The sequence below is a fragment of the Sinocyclocheilus grahami genome, unplaced genomic scaffold, assembly GCF_001515645.1.
Source record: "Sinocyclocheilus grahami isolate Dianchi unplaced genomic scaffold, SAMN03320097.WGS_v1.1 scaffold887.1, whole genome shotgun sequence".
In the NCBI taxonomy this organism is placed as follows: Eukaryota; Metazoa; Chordata; class Actinopteri; order Cypriniformes; family Cyprinidae; genus Sinocyclocheilus; species Sinocyclocheilus grahami.
In genome coordinates, this window is record NW_015506066.1 from 268,538 (window position 1) to 291,323 (window position 22,786).

General features: G+C 37.8%; 1 protein-coding gene across 1 annotated transcript in view; it reads left to right on the forward strand.

Annotated features, from left to right (window-relative positions):
• The first annotated feature begins 10,668 nt into the window (after positions 1 to 10,668).
• Positions 10,669 to 22,786, forward strand: part of LOC107563697 (sal-like protein 3) — a 17,135-nt gene continuing 5,017 nt past the window's right edge. Inside the window, exons 1-3 of the mRNA XM_016248644.1 lie at positions 10,669 to 10,982; positions 14,783 to 17,707; positions 18,801 to 19,141. Coding sequence (XP_016104130.1) covers positions 10,901 to 10,982; positions 14,783 to 17,707; positions 18,801 to 19,141 — 3,348 coding nt within the window. The 5' untranslated portion in view covers positions 10,669 to 10,900. The remainder of the gene's footprint in view (positions 10,983 to 14,782; positions 17,708 to 18,800; positions 19,142 to 22,786) is intronic.

Here is a 22,786-nt window from a genome sequence, read left to right on the forward strand (position 1 = left end):
AGCAGAAAACCTTGAAAACAGTATCCAAGTGCACCAATTTCATTTTGGAAAGACTTGCCAAATATTGTTTTATTAAAACGTTGGCTGCTATCAACACCCCGCATTCACATCGTTTCGTCCTCAAAAGTTTTGTCGGAGTCCGTTAGCTGCTATGCAAACAGCATGTGTTGGGACTTGGCTTGCCAACATTTCTTTTGTTGTGTCTAGACTACAGGAAATGCAAAATTGCATTTGTTTACAATCGTTAGGAAGTCAAAGCCAAAGCAACGATTAAAGAGCTGCTCCCAGGAAAAAAAAGACTAGAACACGTAGCACAGATTTTCTTTAGAGGGAGAGAGAGCGAGCAAGAAAAAACACAGGAATATATGAAGAGGGTCTGCCTCATAAAAACATCTGTAAATCTTATCGCACTGAGCTTCATTGCTCTTATTCACTGTCCTGACACTTGCTCCTGAAGCTTGTAAGTGCTGCTGTTTTCAGATCTAATCTCGAATCAGTCATTCTCTCAGCTTTCTTAATGAGTCACATAAGGATGTGATGGGAGGAAGTCGATCCCTAACCAGAAATTTCAGGTTACCACAGTATAGCCTTCACTTCAATTTTTTCTATTTTAAGAATGTTCTTCCACGATGTGCGGATTACGGCTTGTCATCTATACACCACCGCCTGCTTCCATTTGTTTGTTTAAGTTCCCTGACCATGCCTCACATATGGGACTTTAGGTTTTTCACCCTTTGGGAAAATAACAGTGAATGATGCTGGCCTTGTTCTGTGTTAACGGTGCAGTGAGATATGTGTCTTCTCTGTGCCATGAGAATTAGTTGATATGACTGAGCTTCACCAATTCAATGTCGGACCAGACAGACGGCAAACACTACACTGTTGACTGACAGTGTTTACGTTCTTTACACTGTCTGGTTATTCTGCTTATTAACTTAAGTAACAGTTTTATTTTAATTGTCAAGGCTACCATTGAAAAAAAACAGTGGCCACAAAAAGTATTCGGACTTGATGGAATCAGATACAAAATATCAAATCAAGTAGCAAGAAACGATGCCAGACCTTTTCTCAGAACTAACTTCACTTTTCTATGCAAGTTCTGCAATGACTTTTAAATAACTGGTCTCAAGATCATTTTTAGTAGATGTATGAAGTCAGTTCCTCTCAAGTTCACAAAGGTGTCCTAGCAGAGTGTAGTTCAGCAAATTAACGACTTTAAAACAAACTGAAAAACCTTCATCGAAAAGTGTGCTTGCCCTTTTTTAAATTAATAAATGGCACTTGATATAATATTTTGTTGTAGTTCAAAGTCATTAGCACAGTTTAGGGATGGCTTACATTTTAAACACTTTAGGCCACTGCATATATAAAACAAATAATGATGATGATAACAATAAAAAATAATAGTAACAACAACAATAATATTTATTTTTATTATTTTTAGTGATCATAATATTTATTATTATTATAAATGATTACAATTATTAAAAACCTATGATAAATAATATTATAACAATTGTTTTATAGATTTTCAAGAATTAAAAATTGTAATGATAATAATAATCTTATATTATTATTATTATTATTATTCTATTTAAATAATAATATTTTATCATCACATTGTACATCCACAATGTAAACCAAGATTCTGAAGAGGACTTGATCTGAATTGATCTTGTTCTTCTGCTTTGGAGTCTCTAGATCACCTCTACTGGACATAATGGACATTTTTAGACAGAATTAGTTCACATGCCTTTCAAATGAGTGATATGTATTTGGAAAAAGGATTTGAAATTTATTTTCTGAGGTGAGGCCTATATTTATAAGCTATAGTCTCATTCAGCACATTCAGAGAAAGCTGTGCCTCCGCTTCCACACATAATGGTGTGCAGAGATCGTTTTAAAAGAGGAAAACATGAAGTGCCCCAAGTGACCTATAACAACAGCTGATTTAAAGCTATTTTTATCTACTTTTAAACAAAGCCGTGAGATCATAAACCATCAGATCTCAAAGTGAGATATATGTAAGATGTATTCCTTCCATTGAAAGTATTCCAAAAATGCCCAAAGGGAGAACATCTTATAGGCCATACTGAGGTAATCAGGGACATGTACTGTATGGTGACTTCTCTGCGGTTTGCCTCAAGCGTCTGTTTAAGACACGGAGAGGAAGTCACTATTTCGGAGAGTTTACACAGATGGAGCCCACTCTTCAGTCAACACTCACATAAAAATCGAGCAAAGACTTGTTTTTTCTTTTCATTTCAGTGTACACGCAGATGCTTATGGCGACATAGAGGTGCCACAGTTTGTTGTGAACAAGTAAATGCACATAGTGATAAAATATCATAGATGATTATTATTTTCCTATGTATACACACCAGCTCATAACAACAGATCTTAATTTATAACAGGAGAGTTGTTTACTAACCAGTTGTAGATCTCATTACACCAATCAGGCAGATCTTCTTTTTCTTTTTTTTCCAGATAAACTGTTCAGGTCAGTGTGACTTTTGTTATTCATTCTGCCATTAAATTAAAGTTAGACTTTGCTTTTCTGCTTCTGTTGCTCTTGGTTTACTGAACTTTTGTCTGTGGTTTTACAGCAGAATGCTGGGAGACTCACATAAGAGGTGACTCATAAACCAGGCACACATGTCCGCTAGTCACTCTCTGTTTACTTCTGACAGCTCTTTACAATCATTAACTGTAAATGTCACAAGCATCTGTGATCGAAGGCCAGTGGCACGCAAGAGAATGTGCTATTAATTTGTTTTACTTTTTCAAGACACCAACAATCAGGGCCCCAGGCACCTTTGCGCTAACCTTTAGTTTATGCATTTAGAGGACTATTCAATGGCAACAGGCTTAAGTCAAAGCCACTAGATGACGGATGATCATGCTAACCTGGTTTTGCATCTCTCTCAGCATGTTCAGGGAAACAGCTTCCTAATCGTTATCTTGTCCCCAGCCTCCAACTGAGAGAGTAATTTTGGACATGGAAGGTTAGATGTCTCCCCATATGCTCCTTTATTGAGCTGTCAGTGAGGTTTGACTTACAAATAGCAGTTTTGCCACAGTGTCTATTTAATTATAGAATACATTCAAACTTCCCAAAAAAAAAAAAGAAGAAAAAAGAAAAAAAGCATTTTACATAACCATATTTTTTATCAAATTTGTAATTTACACACTGTTAATTTTATTGTTGTTATAAACAATAATACATGGGTCATTGATACAAATTTTCATCAGGATCTAAGAAAATATTAAGAAAATTCACACACACATCTATATATTAATATGAATATACATCTTCTATGATTATCCTTTCATCATTTAATGATTATTAAATGTAATTTTAAAAAAGTTTAGGTAGTCCAAGATTTAATTGTAAAAGAAAAAGTCTCATTAAAAGTCTAAAATTTAAAAAAAAGTTATTTGTATTATTATTTAAATAAAAATAAGGAGTGAAGCAATTTTGTTTTTAAAGTAATACATTTGAAAAATATCTGTCTGCCAAATCAAAGTCAGTGTGGTGTAACCAACACGCAGGAAGCCATTTCGTTGTCATGTGACAAGAAAACAACAAACTAGTAAATTACATCCCAGAAAGGACTCCTCTAGACCCTAATAACTGTGTGTCAATGTACATATATATACAGTGGGTACGGAAAGTATTCAGACCCCCTTAAATGTTTCACTCTTTGTTATATTGCAGCCATTTGCTAAAATCATTTAAGTTAACCTGAAGAAGAACAGACCCTGCTATTAGCATTTATTGGCATGCTATAGAGGAAAAGCATGTAACAAATGAGTTTAATCTCCATCAACTCAGATTCTCTGAACGCTTCACAGGAAGTATCTTCTGACATAGGATGCGTAATCTAATCCAAAGGTAAAACGAATGTTAGACATGGAGAGTCTGTGGATTTAGAAATATACTATTGAAATTACAGGACATATTTTATACAAATATCATATCTGTGCATTGGTCGGTAGATCAGTGATTAATGCAGTCTGTTGGTCCTTAGGGGAACATATTAGGAAAGTCAAATACTGCATATGTCTTATGAAGTTATAGAGTGTCTAGTTGAACTAGAAATCTATTTCAAAATACATGTGGCAAGTTATTAGAAATGTACCTTTTTTTTACTGATTATTATTATTATGATGTAATATTTGATTTTATTTAGTTTTTTAGCAAAATTCTTGTGCATTCAAGTTATACTGTGAATATATATATTTTTTAATTACTTATTAGATGGTGGTTACATCATAATAATAATAATCAGTTAAAAAAAAGGTAAATTTCTAATAACTTGCCACATGTATTTTGAAATAGATTTCTAGTTCAACTAGACACTCTATAACTTCATAAGACATATGCAGTATTTGACTTTCCTAATATGTTCCCCTAAGGACCAACAGACTGCATTAATCACTGATCTACCGACCAATGCACAGATATGATATTTGTATAAAATATGTCCTGTAATTTCAATAGTATATTTCTAAATCCACAGACTCTCCATGTCTAACATTCGTTTTACCTTTGGATTAGATTACGCATCCTATGTCAGAAGATACTTCCTGTGAAGCGTTCAGAGAATCTGAGTTGATGGAGATTAAACTCATTTGTTACATGCTTTTCCTCTATAGCATGCCAATAAATGCTAATAGCAGGGTCTGTTCTTTTTCAGGTCATAAATGTAAGTGAATTACTTTGCGCCTCAAGTCTTCCCTCTGCCATCTCAGACTGCACACACTCACAGCCAGTAATTAACTACTGTTTTTACTGGCTTTACTCTTGTTTTTGTTCATTATTCCCTCGAGATCATAGAATACATAATATCCTGTTTGTGCCTAAAATTCGCTGTCTTTCATAAAAATAGTCTGATGTCATCATGACGACTCAAGTTAACAGAACTGAAACATCTTTGCACAGTTGTTTACAAAGCAAAAACTTTGTGTACGTATTCAGCGAAGCGCTTCTGCAAAAGTGTTTGTAAATGACCGTAAGTACTGGGGTGAAATCACTACATGTGGTTGCATATCAAGGCACGCTGCAAAAAGCAGCGCAAACACTGATCTCCATACTGCTTTGTTGCGTACAGTAAAAGTGCAACAGTGTTTTTTTTGGACAGCCGGATACAAGACTGTACCACAGTACTGCCAAGGGACCCTAAAAACGTTTATTTCGCCTTAGATGTATAAGGTCCAACTGGCCTCACAATAGACTCTGACTTACCCCTCATACATTGAGATTCAGTTTTTTTCCCCAGCTCAAGTCTCTCCCGCTAGTGTCAATCACAGCCTTTATTGGTGGAAGCGGACCTGACACCCCGGACCTCATGTGAAACCATGGCCGACAGGAGGCAATAAGCTGGAGAATAGCAGCCATCTCAAAGTAGTCCTCCATTTAGCAAGTGCTTTTTTTTGCTCTCTTTGCTCCAGTCCTGCATTAAAGATAGAGAAGAGAAATCAATAGAGGTTCACAGCATTAGATAAAAGTCGCAGACTTGAGAAGCAGCCGTGTTAGATGTGGTAAATTAAACCAATCAGAAATTTCCAGAGGCCCTCGGCACATAGAACAGCGCTATCTCACATCTGTCCATCTCACTGGCCCTTCTCTGCTTTGTTTGTTCTTCATGTAGTTTTGCCCTGACACTTCATTTGTTGATCTATCTGAGATGATGTGCTTTATACTCAGAGTCAAACCCTCTTCATCGTGTTTAGAGTAGGGAAAGATGTTTTTTAGCTGTGGGATATGTTCTTGGTTAAAAAGCTGCATTCAGGGCTAAAACGAAGAGAGAAATAGCATGGACCATGAAAAGATTCTAAACATGATTTTGTTTTAATTTAATGATAAATCTCAAGAAACAAACTTGGAGAGAATTCTGTCTTTTTCCAGTGGTAAACAACTCTTGAATTGCACGCTTGAACTGAAACACTGTTTTTCTGCACCAACAGAGACAATTATTTTAAATGAAAAGCTAAAACGTTCATCATACACATTTTTGTGACGCTATATAATCTGTGATTACCAGGTGAGATGGTGATACAGAGAAGAAAAAGCAATATCTTTGATGATTAGTTCATTTAAATCTGCCTTGTCTTCATTCTTATGAAAGCAGACGAGGAATGTGAAGAAAAACAGCACGAAAAATAAAACAAAAACACAATTAACAACCGCACAGGCAAAAATTCCCTGTAGGTATAAATATTAAGGGTTTCATGCAGAATTTTAAATATTTTGTCCTTCTGGGTGCTCTTCTTCGTCTGATCATTTTGAAAAACCTGTTCCTAACATGGCATGGATAACAGAAAAGCCGGGATAACAGCAGCCGTTTTAAAGACTTCCCTTGGGGGTGGATTTTGACAATTCCCACCACTTTGTAATTTTATTGATAATGAAGAGGATGGCAAGGAAGGGACTTTTGATTTTTGCCAGAAAAGCTAGTTAAGGACAATCAATAGTACATCATTGGGAGAGTTTTGTGATAAAAGCCCTCGGTTACCCTGGCAATCCATCACTTGGCCATACAGATAGGTCAAACGAAATTATATTGCGCTTATCTCTCTACACCAGAAGAGTAACAGAGACGCCGATCAATAGGCTTATATATTGTTCTACTTGTGTTGTAATGGAAATGATGTATCGCTGATTTAGAGCCCTTCGGCCGCTATACACCAGCGATACTGGTCAGATGTGAATGTTGTCTGATCCCATGAGAGCAGCTTAATATCATGAGAGACACATAACTGAAGATTACTGTGTTAGCTTTATATGGCACTACACCACAGATGACAAAATAAGTGCCATATCCCCCCCCCCCCCCCCCCCCCCCCCCCCCTTATGAAGTCAGTTTTGTAACAGTTGAGAAGTTAGGCAAAAAGTAAACAGAAAAAAGGAGCATGTTGAACAGGGGTCCATCGTTCTGTGATATCCTAGTGGTCGCCTAATGCAATACGCTTACACAGAACAGCACTCCTGCACCTCTCCAGGACTTCTGCTGGGGTTTACACGCACATTTGCAGCAGAAAATCAGCGAACGCTCGTTTCATTTCAGCTCCTACACGAATGCATCCACCTTGTGGGACTCTGGAATCCGCAGGAAAGGGCATAGTTTTGAATTGGATGAACTATGGAGGATGCGTCCTCGGCATGAGTGAGGAGCAGACGGACCGACCGACAACAGAACGAACGGTGTTTGTTGCCAACATACTCCTTGACAGTGCGAATCATTCGACTGCGTTTTTGACGTTCCTAAATAATTTTCGGGATTTCGCGCGCGCGCGTTCTGTGCATGTTCCTCTCAGTAAAAACCGAACCGTTTTTTTTTTCTCAATAATACAAAATGTAAAACTTGAAAAGTTTGCAAATACTTTTTCTGATATACTTGTGGTACGTAAATGTATAGAATGCCATAAATGATGGCACTACTTCTGTTTTGTCGACGTTTACCGTCCCATACAGATCCTAACGGAAAGCGTTCGAGCAGCCTTCTGTTGCTATGGTGACCTCCTCAGGCGAACGCGACTCTTTGGGAGTGTACTAACTTGTAATCTAACTTTTGTGGCTTTTGAAACATTGTTTGAAAGATTATCTACCTTTAAAAACCGTCAACATTTTATTTTGACTTCTTCTGGGGGTTTAAGCTTTAATTAGACTCACCGAACCCTTCAAATAACCAACTATTAACCGAAGCAACTGCTTTTACAATAGGCAGATATTCGTCTGTCAGGACAAACTTTTCTTGCGTGGATATAAAAATTAAACAAAACTTATTTGATGGAAAGCTATGCTTAAACTAGAATCAATACACGTCGAAAAAGCCTGTTTGAAAGTTGCTTGAATGTAGGCTATCTCGTACTGTCAATAATTTGAAATGAAGGCGTGTGAACCTGACAAGACTGGTTTTCCGTACTTACGGTGATGTTTAACAAACTGCGGATGGACTTTACGCCATGTGAAGCGCCACCAGAGCTAGACGCACTTGTTTGCGTCCAGTTTGTGGTCCTACGTGAACAGAGAGCAAAAGGGGGGAAAGTGAGGAAGTGAAACGGGCTAATTACTCAGTCCATCCCTCATTTCCATATCCAGAGAGAGTGTCTGCTGGCGCGCGGCCAATCCGTCATGCAGCGCAACGTAATACATGACCCTCTATCATTATAACGCCGACATGCGCAATCTGCACAACGAACATCTAATATCTCTTATTCACTGACCCCGGGACTGTACGGGACTGCATGCCTCCGATGTTTCTGCAGATCGGAGCGCCGACGCGAAGCGCAGAGACATGTCCCGAAGAAAGCAAGCGAAACCTCAGCATCCCTTATGAAGTCAGTTTTGTAACAGTTGAGAAGTTAGGCAAAAAGTAAACAGAAAAAAGGAGCATGTTGAACAGGGGTCCATCGTTCTGTGATATCCTAGTGGTCGCCTAATGCAATACGCTTACACAGAACAGCACTCCTGCACCTCTCCAGGACTTCTGCTGGGGTTTACACGCACATTTGCAGCAGAAAATCAGCGAACGCTCGTTTCATTTCAGCTCCTACACGAATGCATCCACCTTGTGGGACTCTGGAATCCGCAGGAAAGGGCATAGTTTTGAATTGGATGAACTATGGAGGATGCGTCCTCGGCATGAGTGAGGAGCAGACGGACCGACCGACAACAGAACGAACGGTGTTTGTTGCCAACATACTCCTTGACAGTGCGAATCATTCGACTGCGTTTTTGACGTTCCTAAATAATTTTCGGGATTTCGCGCGCGCGCGTTCTGTGCATGTTCCTCTCAGTAAAAACCGAACCGTTTTTTTTTTTCTCAATAATACAAAATGTAAAACTTGAAAAGTTTGCAAATACTTTTTCTGATATACTTGTGGTACGTAAATGTATAGAATGCCATAAATGATGGCACTACTTCTGTTTTGTCGACGTTTACCGTCCCATACAGATCCTAACGGAAAGCGTTCGAGCAGCCTTCTGTTGCTATGGTGACCTCCTCAGGCGAACGCGACTCTTTGGGAGTGTACTAACTTGTAATCTAACTTTTGTGGCTTTTGAAACATTGTTTGAAAGATTATCTACCTTTAAAACCCGTCAACATTTTATTTTGACTTCTTCTGGGGGTTTAAGCTTTAATTAGACTCACCGAACCCTTCAAATAACCAACTATTAACCGAAGCAACTGCTTTTACAATAGGTAGATATTCGTCTGTCAGGACAAACTTTTCTTGCGTGGATATAAAAATTCAACAAAACTTATTTGATGGAAAGCTATGCTTAAACTAGAATCAATACACGTCGAAAAAGCCTGTTTGAAAGTTGCTTGAATGTAGGCTATCTCGTACTGTCAATAATTTGAAATGAAGGCGTGTGAACCTGACAAGACTGGTTTTCCGTACTTACGGTGATGTTTAACAAACTGCGGATGGACTTTACGCCATGTGAAGCGCCACCAGAGCTAGACGCACTTGTTTGCGTCCAGTTTGTGGTCCTACGTGAACAGAGAGCAAAAGGGGGGAAAGTGAGGAAGTGAAACGGGCTAATTACTCAGTCCATCCCTCATTTCCATATCCAGAGAGAGTGTCTGCTGGCGCGCGGCCAATCCGTCATGCAGCGCAACGTAATACATGACCCTCTATCATTATAACGCCGACATGCGCAATCTGCACAACGAACATCTAATATCTCTTATTCACTGACCCCGGGACTGTACGGGACTGCATGCCTCCGATGTTTCTGCAGATCGGAGCGCCGACGCGAAGCGCAGAGACATGTCCCGAAGAAAGCAAGCGAAACCTCAGCATCTCAGATCGGACGAAGAAGGAGCACTGTCGGACAAAAGTCCGGATAACGGTATGTGATTTGAAATACGAGTCTCTCATCTGGCTCTTTAGACACAAGTTTCTTTTGTCAGAATTTCGCGATGTTTTGTGGTTCATTTCGAGTGGTGTTGAAAACACGCTATAGGATGCATGGCATAGAACGGACACTTTGAATATAGAAAGAACCTTAGAGTAAAAAGAACTTGATTTAGTAAGCATAGCCTATGCAAGTTTATAGCATGCTGTCTTCAGTTCAAGTAGACTAGATGGAACTCAAGACAAAGTTTTACACCCTTAAAAATAAAGGTTCTTCGATGGTTCTTACATTCAAATAGAGAGCCATTTTAATTCTTTGGAGAATTTCTATGTTCTTTAAAGCACCGGTACATAGATGTTGTCTAAAGAATCAGAGAATAAAAAGTTGTACAATTCTTGGCTATTCGAACCTTTATTTTAAGAGTGCATCATAAAGCACGCGTAAAGTGCGTTTATATGAAACACACGAACATGTGCTTTTGGAAATTTTGTGTCAAACTTTCATTATGTGTCATTTGACAAAAATGCCGAACACCCTTTTTTCTAAATAATGCAGCAGTAATTTCTAGTGTCTTTAGTATTCTAGCTCTTTGCTAACAATTTCTGTTAAATTCATTCAAAGTAATTTAACATTTAGGGGAATACAATGTTCTCAGCTGTTTAATTTGCTTAATTAGGAACTGTACACGTATAGGCCATATACTTATTCATTTTTGGGAGTGTTTAAAAAAAAAAAATGTAGCCAACATCCTACGTGAACAGAGAGCAAAAGGGGGGAAAGTGAGGAAGTGAAACGGGCTAATTACTCAGTCCATCCCTCATTTCCATATCCAGAGAGAGTGTCTGCTGGCGCGCGGCCAATCCGTCATGCAGCGCAACGTAATACATGACCCTCTATCATTATAACGCCGACATGCGCAATCTGCACAACGAACATCTAATATCTCTTATTCACTGACCCCGGGACTGTACGGGACTGCATGCCTCCGATGTTTCTGCAGATCGGAGCGCCGACGCGAAGCGCAGAGACATGTCCCGAAGAAAGCAAGCGAAACCTCAGCATCTCAGATCGGACGAAGAAGGAGCACTGTCGGACAAAAGTCCGGATAACGGTATGTGATTTGAAATACGAGTCTCTCATCTGGCTCTTTAGACACAAGTTTCTTTTGTCAGAATTTCGCGATGTTTTGTGGTTCATTTCGAGTGGTGTTGAAAACACGCTATAGGATGCATGGCATAGAACGGACACTTTGAATATAGAAAGAACCTTAGAGTAAAAAGAACTTGATTTAGTAAGCATAGCCTATGCAAGTTTATAGCATGCTGTCTTCAGTTCAAGTAGACTAGATGGAACTCAAGACAAAGTTTTACACCCTTAAAAATAAAGGTTCTTCGATGGTTCTTACATTCAAATAGAGAGCCATTTTAATTCTTTGGAGAATTTCTATGTTCTTTAAAGCACCGGTACATAGATGTTGTCTAAAGAATCAGAGAATAAAAAGTTGTACAATTCTTGGCTATTCGAACCTTTATTTTAAGAGTGCATCATAAAGCACGCGTAAAGTGCGTTTATATGAAACACACGAACATGTGCTTTTGGAAATTTTGTGTCAAACTTTCATTATGTGTCATTTGACAAAAATGCCGAACACCCTTTTTTCTAAATAATGCAGCAGTAATTTCTAGTGTCTTTAGTATTCTAGCTCTTTGCTAACAATTTCTGTTAAATTCATTCAAAGTAATTTAACATTTAGGGGAATACAATGTTCTCAGCTATTTAATTTGCTTAATTAGGAACTGTACACGTATAGGCCATATACTTATTCATTTTTGGGAGTGTTTAAAAAAAAAAATGTAGCCAACATGATTTAAAATGAATTATTAATTAGGCTATAATCAGTAACGGTAGATTAGAGATGTGTATCTATTCGTGCTTTTGATAAGACACTAAAATAAAAGATCTGCAAAACCTACAAAAGTGTCCCATTGCAAGACCCAAACAAAACCTTCAACATTCGTCTGTTTGCGTGAGAATAATTCCTTTTGTCATGGTAATGAAGTTACTTACTTGTTTACATAAAAAATCCTCACATTTGGTTTGGCGTCGAAGTTGTGTCTTCATTTAAATCACGTTAAAGTATTTACTGCAACACAAAGATCGACCTTAAAGAAGAGAACCAGAGTATGGTTTGAAAACAGACAGTGAAAGACGTTTATTGTTCTTCAGATCAGTTTTAATCAGATGAATCCATTATAATCAAAAACCTTCAACATTCGTCTGTTTGCGTGAGAATAATTCCTTTTGTCATGGTAATGAAGTTACTTACTTGTTTACATAAAAAATCCTCACATTTGGTTTGGCGTCGAAGTTGTGTCTTCATTTAAATCACGTTAAAGTATTTACTGCAAAAAAGACGTTTATTGTTCTTCAGATCAGTTTTAAGATGAATCCATTATAATCTGTCCTGATCTGTTAGAAGAGTAATGAAAGGATTCGAGTGAAAACCTGAAGCAACAATATTGATGTAGAAATAATTAATCATTTAAAAATATTGAACGTTTACAATAAAGTTTAAAATGTGGGTTCGTTTTTTGGTATTTTTTTTAAAACAGTTAGTCAAATAAAATGTCTGCTTCAGTAAACAGGCCAGGCAAATAATTGCATAACAGCTTTTTTGAAAAACCTTTAAACAAATTTAATTTTTTTAGAAAATAAAACATCTGCTGAAGTATTCTTGAAATTTAGTCAAATTAATGTGCAATAAGTGCAGAAATTTTAGATCAAGCTCAAACACACTATTTTAATACATTTAAGAAAATATTATTAACAAACTAAAGTAACTTAGGGACCTACTAACACCATCTGTAATTTATATCTGTTAAAATACTAATTGGCATATTATTTTCTAATTGAATTAATGTTAAATTATGTTTATATTTTAAACTAATAAAAAAATAAATAATAATGATTTGACTTCACAGTTTTATTCTTGTATGCAGTATATGTACTTAGCGGATTGTTTTCTCTTATTTCTGTCGACATCTACAAAATCATTTTGACTTTCGTGTTTTCCCATCTTTCAGTTTGTCTTATGTCTTACAGATTTACGTTGTAACCATTGTCTGTCTCATGCCGAAATTATCCTAGCTACCAAAACCACGGTTACCAGCTGAGCACCCTAGGAATCTCCCAAGTTTTTTAATCTTTGTAGTGGCTCATGCAGCAAGGCTTTTTTTCTGATTTAAGAATTTGATATATCTCATGAACACAATTTTGTCCGTCTTTTCACTGGGGATGCCAAAGGATTTTTTTGTGATTCTATTTGAACTAAATGCTAATATCTATATGGGCTAATTTGTGAACATTTTAAGATTTGCAGCATGGCCTTAAGTTAATTGGTCACCTCACAAGATCAGTTTCAGTTAGCTCTCACCTTTCGGTGTTAAGAGTTTTCAGACCACCCACACAGTTACTGGAATTAGACGAGCAAATGACCCACATTGTAACTACTTTGAGGAAGGCTCACAAAAACTGAGAAGAAACCCAATAACACCTGACCACAAAATAATTCCAGATATTCTGTTATCCTTTCTTCACTCATTTCTCTTTCTCACTGTCACTTTTTCTGAATTTTTTTATCCAGCAATATTCTTAATCATAAACATATTCAGTGTGGCTACATCAAGGCGATAAAGGGGGTAATAAAGAAACATACAGTGAATACACCCATACAATCATCCATGAGATTTTCTATTACTATAAAATATTATGAAAAGATAAAAAAATTAAAAATTAAAAATAAAAAAGGAAAGAAGAGAAAAGGAAAGGAAATAATGCACGCACGCACGCACACACACACTCATACACACTCATACACACACATTCACAAATACAAACAGTAAATATAGGAAGTAATGGCTTACTTTTTTTCTGTTTGGACTCATACACTTTGTCATCCCACTAAACCTTTTAGGGTGAAAATCTATTTAATTTTCCTCTGAAAAATTGTGACAAGTGCATAAATTACCCAAACCCAACCCCTTAGTGCTCATCAGCAAATGACCTATAACACTTTAAGTTGATGTAGCCTATAGGTCTTTTATATGTTGTCTAAATGCAAATATCAGAACAAAAAATCTCATCAAATACTGCTGTTTTATTTTATGACAAATATTCATTTTTGTGGCTTCGATGATCGTTAAACTTCGATTTGAAATTATGTATTTTTAAGTTGTGCATTCTTGTTCAGTATTGACATGCTTCATGTTTATGTCATTATATAATTTACTGATTCCATGAGAAAATGACACTGAACAGATTTGTTTAAAGATAAATACACTATAAAGGCTTTGACAAAGACTCAATGAAAATTTTTTTTTTTTTATGATCAAATATGACATGATTTAAAACAATTTGAAGTTAGTTGTGCTTTTTACACATTTAAAGCTGAAACCATTTTGTCAAGATTGTACACCTTTAGCAAAAAGAGATAACTGTTTCTCTCAACAATGTCAAGTGGAGAGGAATTAGTTCTTCAAATTCATCAGGAAATAAGAGTGTTTGATAGCAATGGAGAGTTCAGATTAGTCAATCAAAGACTCAATTTGCCCTCAACTGACAGTGCAGCTGTGAATTGTATAAAAACATTGGAAATCAATATCCCCTATAGAATTTCATTAAGCTCCCGTATATTCAATAGATAGGTCGCATAATTTGATGGATTGTGCAAGGAAAATTATCATTTGAGTCTTTGGAGCATGAGCACAAAGAGGCTGGCTTTCAGTAATTGGTAAAGTGGTACAATTGATTTAGTTTATCTATATTGTTCACTCCTCCAAGAATAGCTGTGAAAAATCTATCATCTCAGAAATTTCTATTCACACGCTTTCTCTCTGTGTCTTTATGTGCCAGTACTTCTGTTGAGGGGAGGCGATGAGGAGGACAGCAGCACGGAGAGCCGCAGCGGAGGTGAAGAGACGCATGTGTGCGAGAGGTGCTGTGCTGAATTCTTCAAGTGGTCCGAAATGCTGGAACACCAGCAGAAATGCATGGAAGACCCCCCTGTGCTGATAGTACGGGAGAATGAAGAGAAGACCATTTCCCACGGATCACCGACAGAGTCCCTCTTGAGCGCCCACAGTGACTCAGCAGAAATGGAGGCTAGTGAGCTCAACCACGAGCTGGCTGAGAAAGTCGACGAGATGCCTGAGGAAACCCACATCATCGACCTGAATGAACAAATGGATATAAGTTTCCCCGAGCATAAAACATCAAACCTCAGCCCTCTACCACTTGACAATGAAAACACCACCTGTTCCCCTGCACCACCTATAACCAATCACTATGACATGCCTAGCACCAATGTGACCCTGGAGATTCTTCATAGCACCCGAGTGGCCGTTGCTCAGTTTTCCCAGAGCATTCACTGTGCGGGCTCTGCAGGCAAGCTGAACTCCGCTGTTATACCCATGATTCTGGAGCAGTTGATGGCACTGCAGCAGCAGCAGTTTCAGCAATTACAGCTCATTGAGCAGATCCGCAGCCAGGTCGCTGTAATGAATAGGCAGCCTACGCAAGCCGCCCTTAATCCTGCCTCAAAAAGTCTGCCCTCTGACTCTAACACTTACAATTTCCAGGGCATTGCACCACCCCCTGTACTTCCATTATCTGGGGTCATGCCCTCTGCAGTGAATGGGCAGGCTTCTGTATCCCAGGCATCTATGCTAGCGAGGCCACCATTGCTGTCTTCCCAGCCAAGCAGTGGACAAATCAGCTCTAGAGGATTGGAGAGTGCCACTGCTTCATTAACAAGTTCCAGCCCTCGTCTCTTCAGCTGCAGCAGGGCTTCCCCGCTCTTGCCCACCTGTAGCGGATCGCACTCTAACGTTAGTAACACCCAGTCCATAAGCACTCCTAGCCCACTATCAGCTGGCCAGAGTAGCCTCCTTAGCCCTTCTGCCAACCTACCATTACTACCTCAAAGCCCTCCCAATGGAGTCATATTTCCCAATCCGCTGGCCAGTATTGCAGCCACTGCCAGTGCATTAGACCCACTTGCTGCAATGATGAAGTACCGTAAGAGCAAACTACCCAGCGTCTCAATTTTTGACAGCAAGCCCAGTTCCGAGGACCCATTCTTTAAGCACAAGTGTAGGTTCTGCGCTAAAGTGTTCGGCAGTGACAGTGCCTTGCAGATCCACTTGCGCTCGCACACAGGTGAAAGGCCCTTCAAATGCAACATTTGTGGCAACCGTTTCTCTACAAAGGGAAACCTCAAAGTTCACTTCCAAAGGCACAAGGAGAAGTATCCTTATGTTCAGATGAACCCATACCCAGTCCCAGAATATCTTGACAATATCCCTACCAGTTCTGGGATTCCCTATGGGATGTCTTTTCCTCCGGAGAAGGCAGGACCTACTTGGTTAGACAGCAAGCCTGTTCTTCCAACAGTGCCGTCCTCAGTGGGTCTGCAGTTGCCACCCACAGTACCAATTATTGAAAGCTTAAGTGATTCATTTACAAGCACACCCTCTGAAAGATCTCCACATAGGCCGTCGCCAGCCAGAGGTGAACTTACACCATCGTCGCCCAATCCCACTGGCACTGAGACAGATATGTCCACCATTGCGGCCTCTCCTAAATCAAACAGTGAAGGAGAGATCACACAGAGCTTCAATACAGAAGAAGTGCACCTGCCATCAAACAGTATGACTAGAAATGGTAACAACCCCAACAGCCTGCTTCCTCAGTCCATGTCTACAGAAAAACCTGTTAAGGTAAATGTAACCGAGTCCACTGATGCTCCTTCAGCTGATAATAAGTCATCCTCTCCTCCACTCATCTCGGATCAGTTCAAGGCCAAGTTCCCATTTGGTGGTCTCCAAGACTCTATGCAAACATCTGAGACATCGAAGCTCCAACAGCTTGTGGAAAACATCGACAAGAAGATGATGGAGCCCAATCAGTGTGTTATCTGCCACCGCGTGCTAAGCTGTCAGAGCGCGCTGAAAATGCATTATCGCATCCACACAGGGGAGAGGCCATTTAAATGCAAGGTTTGTGGACGAGCATTCACCACAAAGGGTAATTTAAAGACACACTTTGGTGTACACCGTGCAAAACCTCCTCTTCGGATTCAGCACTCATGTCCGATCTGTCAGAAAAAGTTCACGAATGCCGTTGTACTACAGCAGCACATACGCATGCACATGGTGGGGCAGATTCCAAACACTCCTCTGGCAGAAACTATCTATGAGAAAGATACAGATATGGAGAGCTTTGACAGCATGAGCACTTATGATGATGACTGTCTTGATGATATTTCACTTGAAGAAGAAGGGGATGTTGTGGAGTACAATGAAAACACCCTGAGCTCTTTTTCAGACAGTCCACCACCTATCTCATCTCTTCCAACCAGTCTATCAGAAACTCAAAATGTAGGGGGCGACTCATTTGTCAATTTTAGCCAATCAAATGGAAAAAATATGGTCAGGTGCGGACCTATGGATAATGATCTTCATGCTCTGGACTCTACCACCACTGGTGAGATGGAGAACCATAACATGAGAAGTAGTTTAATGCCACATTCGTCTACTTTTATTCACATTTCACCCTATCCCAACAGTCAACCTGAGGGTCAACATGAGCACTCAGTCTCTCTGAACCTCTCCTCTAAAGTCCCAGAGGCAACAGCTATAGTAAAATCTGAAACAACAGATTGCCCTGCAGCAAATAAAGTCAGCGAGGTGACTGTGAATCAAACAGGAATCCAGCCTATCAACTCTACAGTCAAGAAAGAAAACAATTTCAGCATGCAGTGTTTCAGTAAGGAACACGGTAAGCTAAAACTGCTATATGATACCAGTAAAAACTACACAAAAAAGAAAAAAATGCTCATTGAACCTGATTAAATTGAGAAAAGCTTTCACACAGTTATTTTAGGTTTTTACAACACTAGAACGTGTCCATTAAAACAAGTATTGTTTTGTTAAACCTAAATTGATGTCCTTGTGTCAGACTTGCATTGCGCATGTTAGTATACTAAATATAAAAATTTTTTTCTATTATATGATATGAATGAGATGAACAAGTAAGAAGGGACTAGTCTCAGTACTGGCGTTAGTAGTTATTCTCACTGAGCGAAGCAACACACACACCGTAGTCATCATGTAGCCCACCGCCTAAACACAAGCTCCACTCTTTAGAACAACCGTTACCACACAAAGACTATAACATAACTTAAATAACTGAACATTAAACACCAATAAGTATTTCCCTTTACTCAGAAACACATAAAATAACACTTAGTTTTAAAATGTACACTCCTAATGCAGTCATATGCGAAGGATGCAGGGAATTCGAAGTCCACTATCAAGTTATGCCTACAAACATTATTCATGTAGTCTCAATACAAAATCCAGTTTAAAAATGTATGTGATTTGAAAATAATGATTAAGTTGTGGTAAAATGTTCAAACAAAAATTCTTAGTAAACTGAATAAGCAGCAAAAATGTGTTTTGTGTAATTTTAATTACTTTAAAGGTGAAGTGTGTAATTTTTTCTATCTCCTATTCTAGCTAAATATGCAGAGACAACTGTAAGTAAGCCGTATTTAATTCACCTGAAATGTGTAAACACTGTGCACTGTGCAACACAATGCCCGTCACTGCAACATAGCTCAAATAATGGTGTGAGTTTGAAGTAATGGAGGACAGGGGAGTGTTTCTAGAATTTTTTTTTTTTTTTACAAAATATTAATCTATTTAAATTATTATTAATTATTAAAATGTGAAAAACAATTGCAATTTTGTTTCACTTTGTGTGGCCAGAAATGACACACTTCACCTTTAACAACTAATACATAGCATTGTGGTATTTGCTTATTTAATTATATTGCTGATTTAATGCAATTTATTTTTTTTATTATCAGAAAATGCACAAAGGTCTACTGAACAGGATACTAAAAATTCGCAGACTGCGGTGAAACTGGAGATGAATGCTTGCAGTAGACCATACGTGCTAAAAGAGGGGCCTTTCCCTGCATTTGGCCTGCAGTCTCCCACCTCACGCTCTGAGGTGATGATACCGGGCGTCACCTCACTCACTGGACCCCCTCCCAGACGGACCCCTAAGCAACACAACTGCAGAGCATGTGGGAAGAATTTCTCTTCAGCCAGTGCCTTGCAGATCCACGAGCGCACACACACTGGCGAAAAACCCTTCGGCTGCTCTGTCTGCGGTCGAGCATTCACAACCAAGGGTAATCTCAAGGTATGTGTGATCATTCTTTTATTTTATTTAACAAATGAGTAACTTAAACAATATATATGAGCTTTTAAAATTATGTTTCCTTTTTTAATTAAACATATTATTTGGTTACATTTATTTATTTTCATTTTCATAAAATGCTTACCATTGTTTAATTATGTGTTGTTCCCAGGGGTTAAATTGGGATTTGTTATGTGGGTGGGGTGGGGGGTCTTTGAGGTTTCAGGCTTTTGAGGGGTGCACATGTGTATGCAAAGCCTACGTAATCAATTAACAAACAATTAACAATTATATTGTAATTATATTGTAACAATTAACAATTATTTCAATTGACAAACTATAAAATATAACAAGTTCAGATAGCCTTCTGTTATGCACACTAAAATGCTGATCAAAATTATTCTAGATGCTGCCAGTGTGCAAAGCTACATCTGTCTGCAGGATTTTTAAAATCAAATGTAAGACCTTTTTTAAGACCCGCAAAAAAATTAATTAAAAAAATAAAAATTAATACCATATGAGCAACAGTATGAGTAGGGATGCAAAGATTATAGATTGATATAACAAGTTCAGATAGCCTTCTGTTATGCACACTAAAATGCTGATCAAAATTATTCTAGATGCTGCCAGTGTGCAAAGCTACATCTGTCTGCAGGATTTTTAAAATCAAATGTAAGACCTGTTTTAAGACCCGCAAAAAAATTAATTAAAAAAATAAAAATGAATACCATATGAGCAACAGTATGAGTAGGGATGCAAAGATTATAGATTGTGTTGGTATGATTATTGTCTGAGGAATAATCACGGTTTTACGATTATGACGATTATTATGCATTTATTAATTTCCCAACATTACTAATGTATAAAATCACATTAATACTCTTTAGATATTGAAGTGTTATTTATTGCTGGCTTTTGAAACAGAAATAACACAGTAACCAACAATACAGCACAAAATAATAATAAACAAAAGACAAACAAAAGTCCATCTCTCCCATTGGAATTAAAAAAGGTGACCTCTGCTCTGTAAACATCCATGACAGTATTTCTCTTTTGAAAATAACAAATGGAAATAGATCACAAAAGTATTTAATGTTTTCAGTTTGTACATTCTTTACATTTCTTTTGGACATGGGGTAGAGAATTTGGAAACATGGTGAAAAAAAAATCTTGTGGGTTTTTACATATGAATAATACTACAGCAGGGATAGTAAATAACAAAGTTAATGAAGTAGCCTATTATTAATATAGGACTAATATTAACTTTATTTGTCCCACAGGGGAAACTGTTACTAATGATGGAAATAAACTGGAATATTATTGTAATCAACTGTCATCTATACGTATTCATTTTAATAATCTTTATAATAATTCATATATGATTTTGCATGTGGCTTGAGAAAATCATGTCTATTATTTTGGTTTGTGAGATCGGAGATCACGCTGCGCATGTGTACAAACATTCAGGAGGACACAAACTTCTTGAGAATGCTGCCCCGTGACTTTTATTAATAATATATGTTAAATAGCCTACTGGAGAGACGCACAGACACAGGTAGGCTAATTCACACAGGCAACTGTCACCTCTCTCTCTCTCTCTCGAATAATTAATTCAAGTAGCTAAATGTTATAATTAATTCAAATAAATGTGATCTTACCGCACTACTTCATCTCTTTCTGATCTGAAGCGGGCAGAATGCTGAGCTAACGAGCTGTAGCTTCGCGTCAGGTGGTTCTTGCCTTCACGTCGTGCATTAAAATCATTCAATGTACAGCTAGCCCTGCATTATCCCTTATGTATTCGCATATGTATTTACAGCAATATTTAAATGACACCCTGGTCATTCTTGGTGTACTCAAAATGGTCCCACACTATCGACAGGCATTTCTCTGATGGAAATAAAGCTTCGCTGTTTGGTCCCTCTGTCACAGTTAATCTAATGCATGTAGTAGCCTCCGTGCCTCTGATAAGCACGTAATTTTAAGCTGGTGCACCACTGGTGTAACTTTGTTTTCGTTTTGCGCAAGCTGCAACAGTTCCGTTCCATGTAACAGAAACACTCGGTTTAGCGGAACCTTTACAATTAATTAACCGTGACATTTTAAAGCGCGGTTAATCGCGAAACTGGTTAATCGCTGCATCCCTAAGTATGAGTAACATATTAAACTGTAAAAACAAAAACAAAAAATGATAAACCTCACATTTCAGTCTTTAAACCATTTTTTAAGAAAAGAGATGAGACGAGAAATTCTTATATTAATTTAAAATAGGGTTAAATGAGCGGATGGGGGGAAACAGCAGATAGGCTTATTGAAAATCCAATTTGATTCTCTGCCAGTAGGAGGCGCTTTTTACAGTATAATGGTTTCCTCAGTAACGGATGTAAACAAAGCAGGGCTGCACTCATGAACGCTACTTTATCAGATAGAGTTGAAATGCAATCGAAACTTTTCTGAAGGCACTTGGTTTCTTTCAGAGATACATATAAAAACACTTGCGTCACATCATTGCTTGAATTAGTAAAAATGAGTAAAGTGTAGACTATAGCCTATAATGTGGAAAATGCACGAGGAAAGTCCTCTGATGAGTTACCAGGGTAAAGGCCCGTTCACACCAAGGTGGTGTGACCCGAAGGGTTGTGGAGCCCTAGGCAAGATAACAAAAATAGGCCCCACTAGTGTAAAAATTGTCATAGCAATTTAAACATATGACAAGTCTGTCTGTGATCGTGGGCATCATTGTATTTATAAATCAAATACTAATACTAAACCAATAAATATTATGTATAGCAGTCAGAACATCCTTTTTTTCCCCGGCTACATAAAGATACCGTTTGGATTCCATTTCTACAATTTCACTTTAATCTCTCTATCATTCTTTCATTTCAATTCCAAAATCTGAATCAACAAAATCTGCACACAAAATCTGAACTGTAACTAGAAAAGTTTTCAGATAAACTTTTTCTTTATTTGCCAGAAATTATAAAGAACACTAAGTTTGCTGTGCCTGTTTGTAGATCTGCACAATTTGGCCAAAAAAAGAAGAAGTTGTTTTATATATATCAATATGACTACTAATAATTCTGATTATAGTTATAACTAAATAAATCATTGAACAAAGTAATAATTATTGATAATGATTATTATTAATATAGTTTACAGAAAACTGCAGCATGACCTGTTAACATGCAGGAGGTTTATAATTGTTTAGAAATGTCTAAGGATTTATTATAAATGATTATGATTAAAAATCATTAACAGTAATTTCTTAATTTTTGTGAGGAAACGTTACGCATCCACTGAGACAGAGAGAAAACTCCTCTACACTAGAGAAAAACTTAGAAGTATTATTTTTCCTATTTTTACCCAAAATAAGGTGTAGTGAGTAGCTGTAGCTGTTTCATTCATACTGGTAGCCGGAGGGCGCCCTCGTGCAGTAAAACCAGAAGTGAAAAAAATCATAAAATTAAATACTCACAAAAATCACATTGGAGGAAATCCCTAATATGGACAAAGACAAATGCTATCGCTGCAGTAGCTGAATAAAACACAGATAGGACGTTTTAACTGATGAAGAATGAAGACAATAAACACACGATTGTGACTAAATGGTGTATCTGTGTTCTTCAAGCCATCACGGGTATTTTT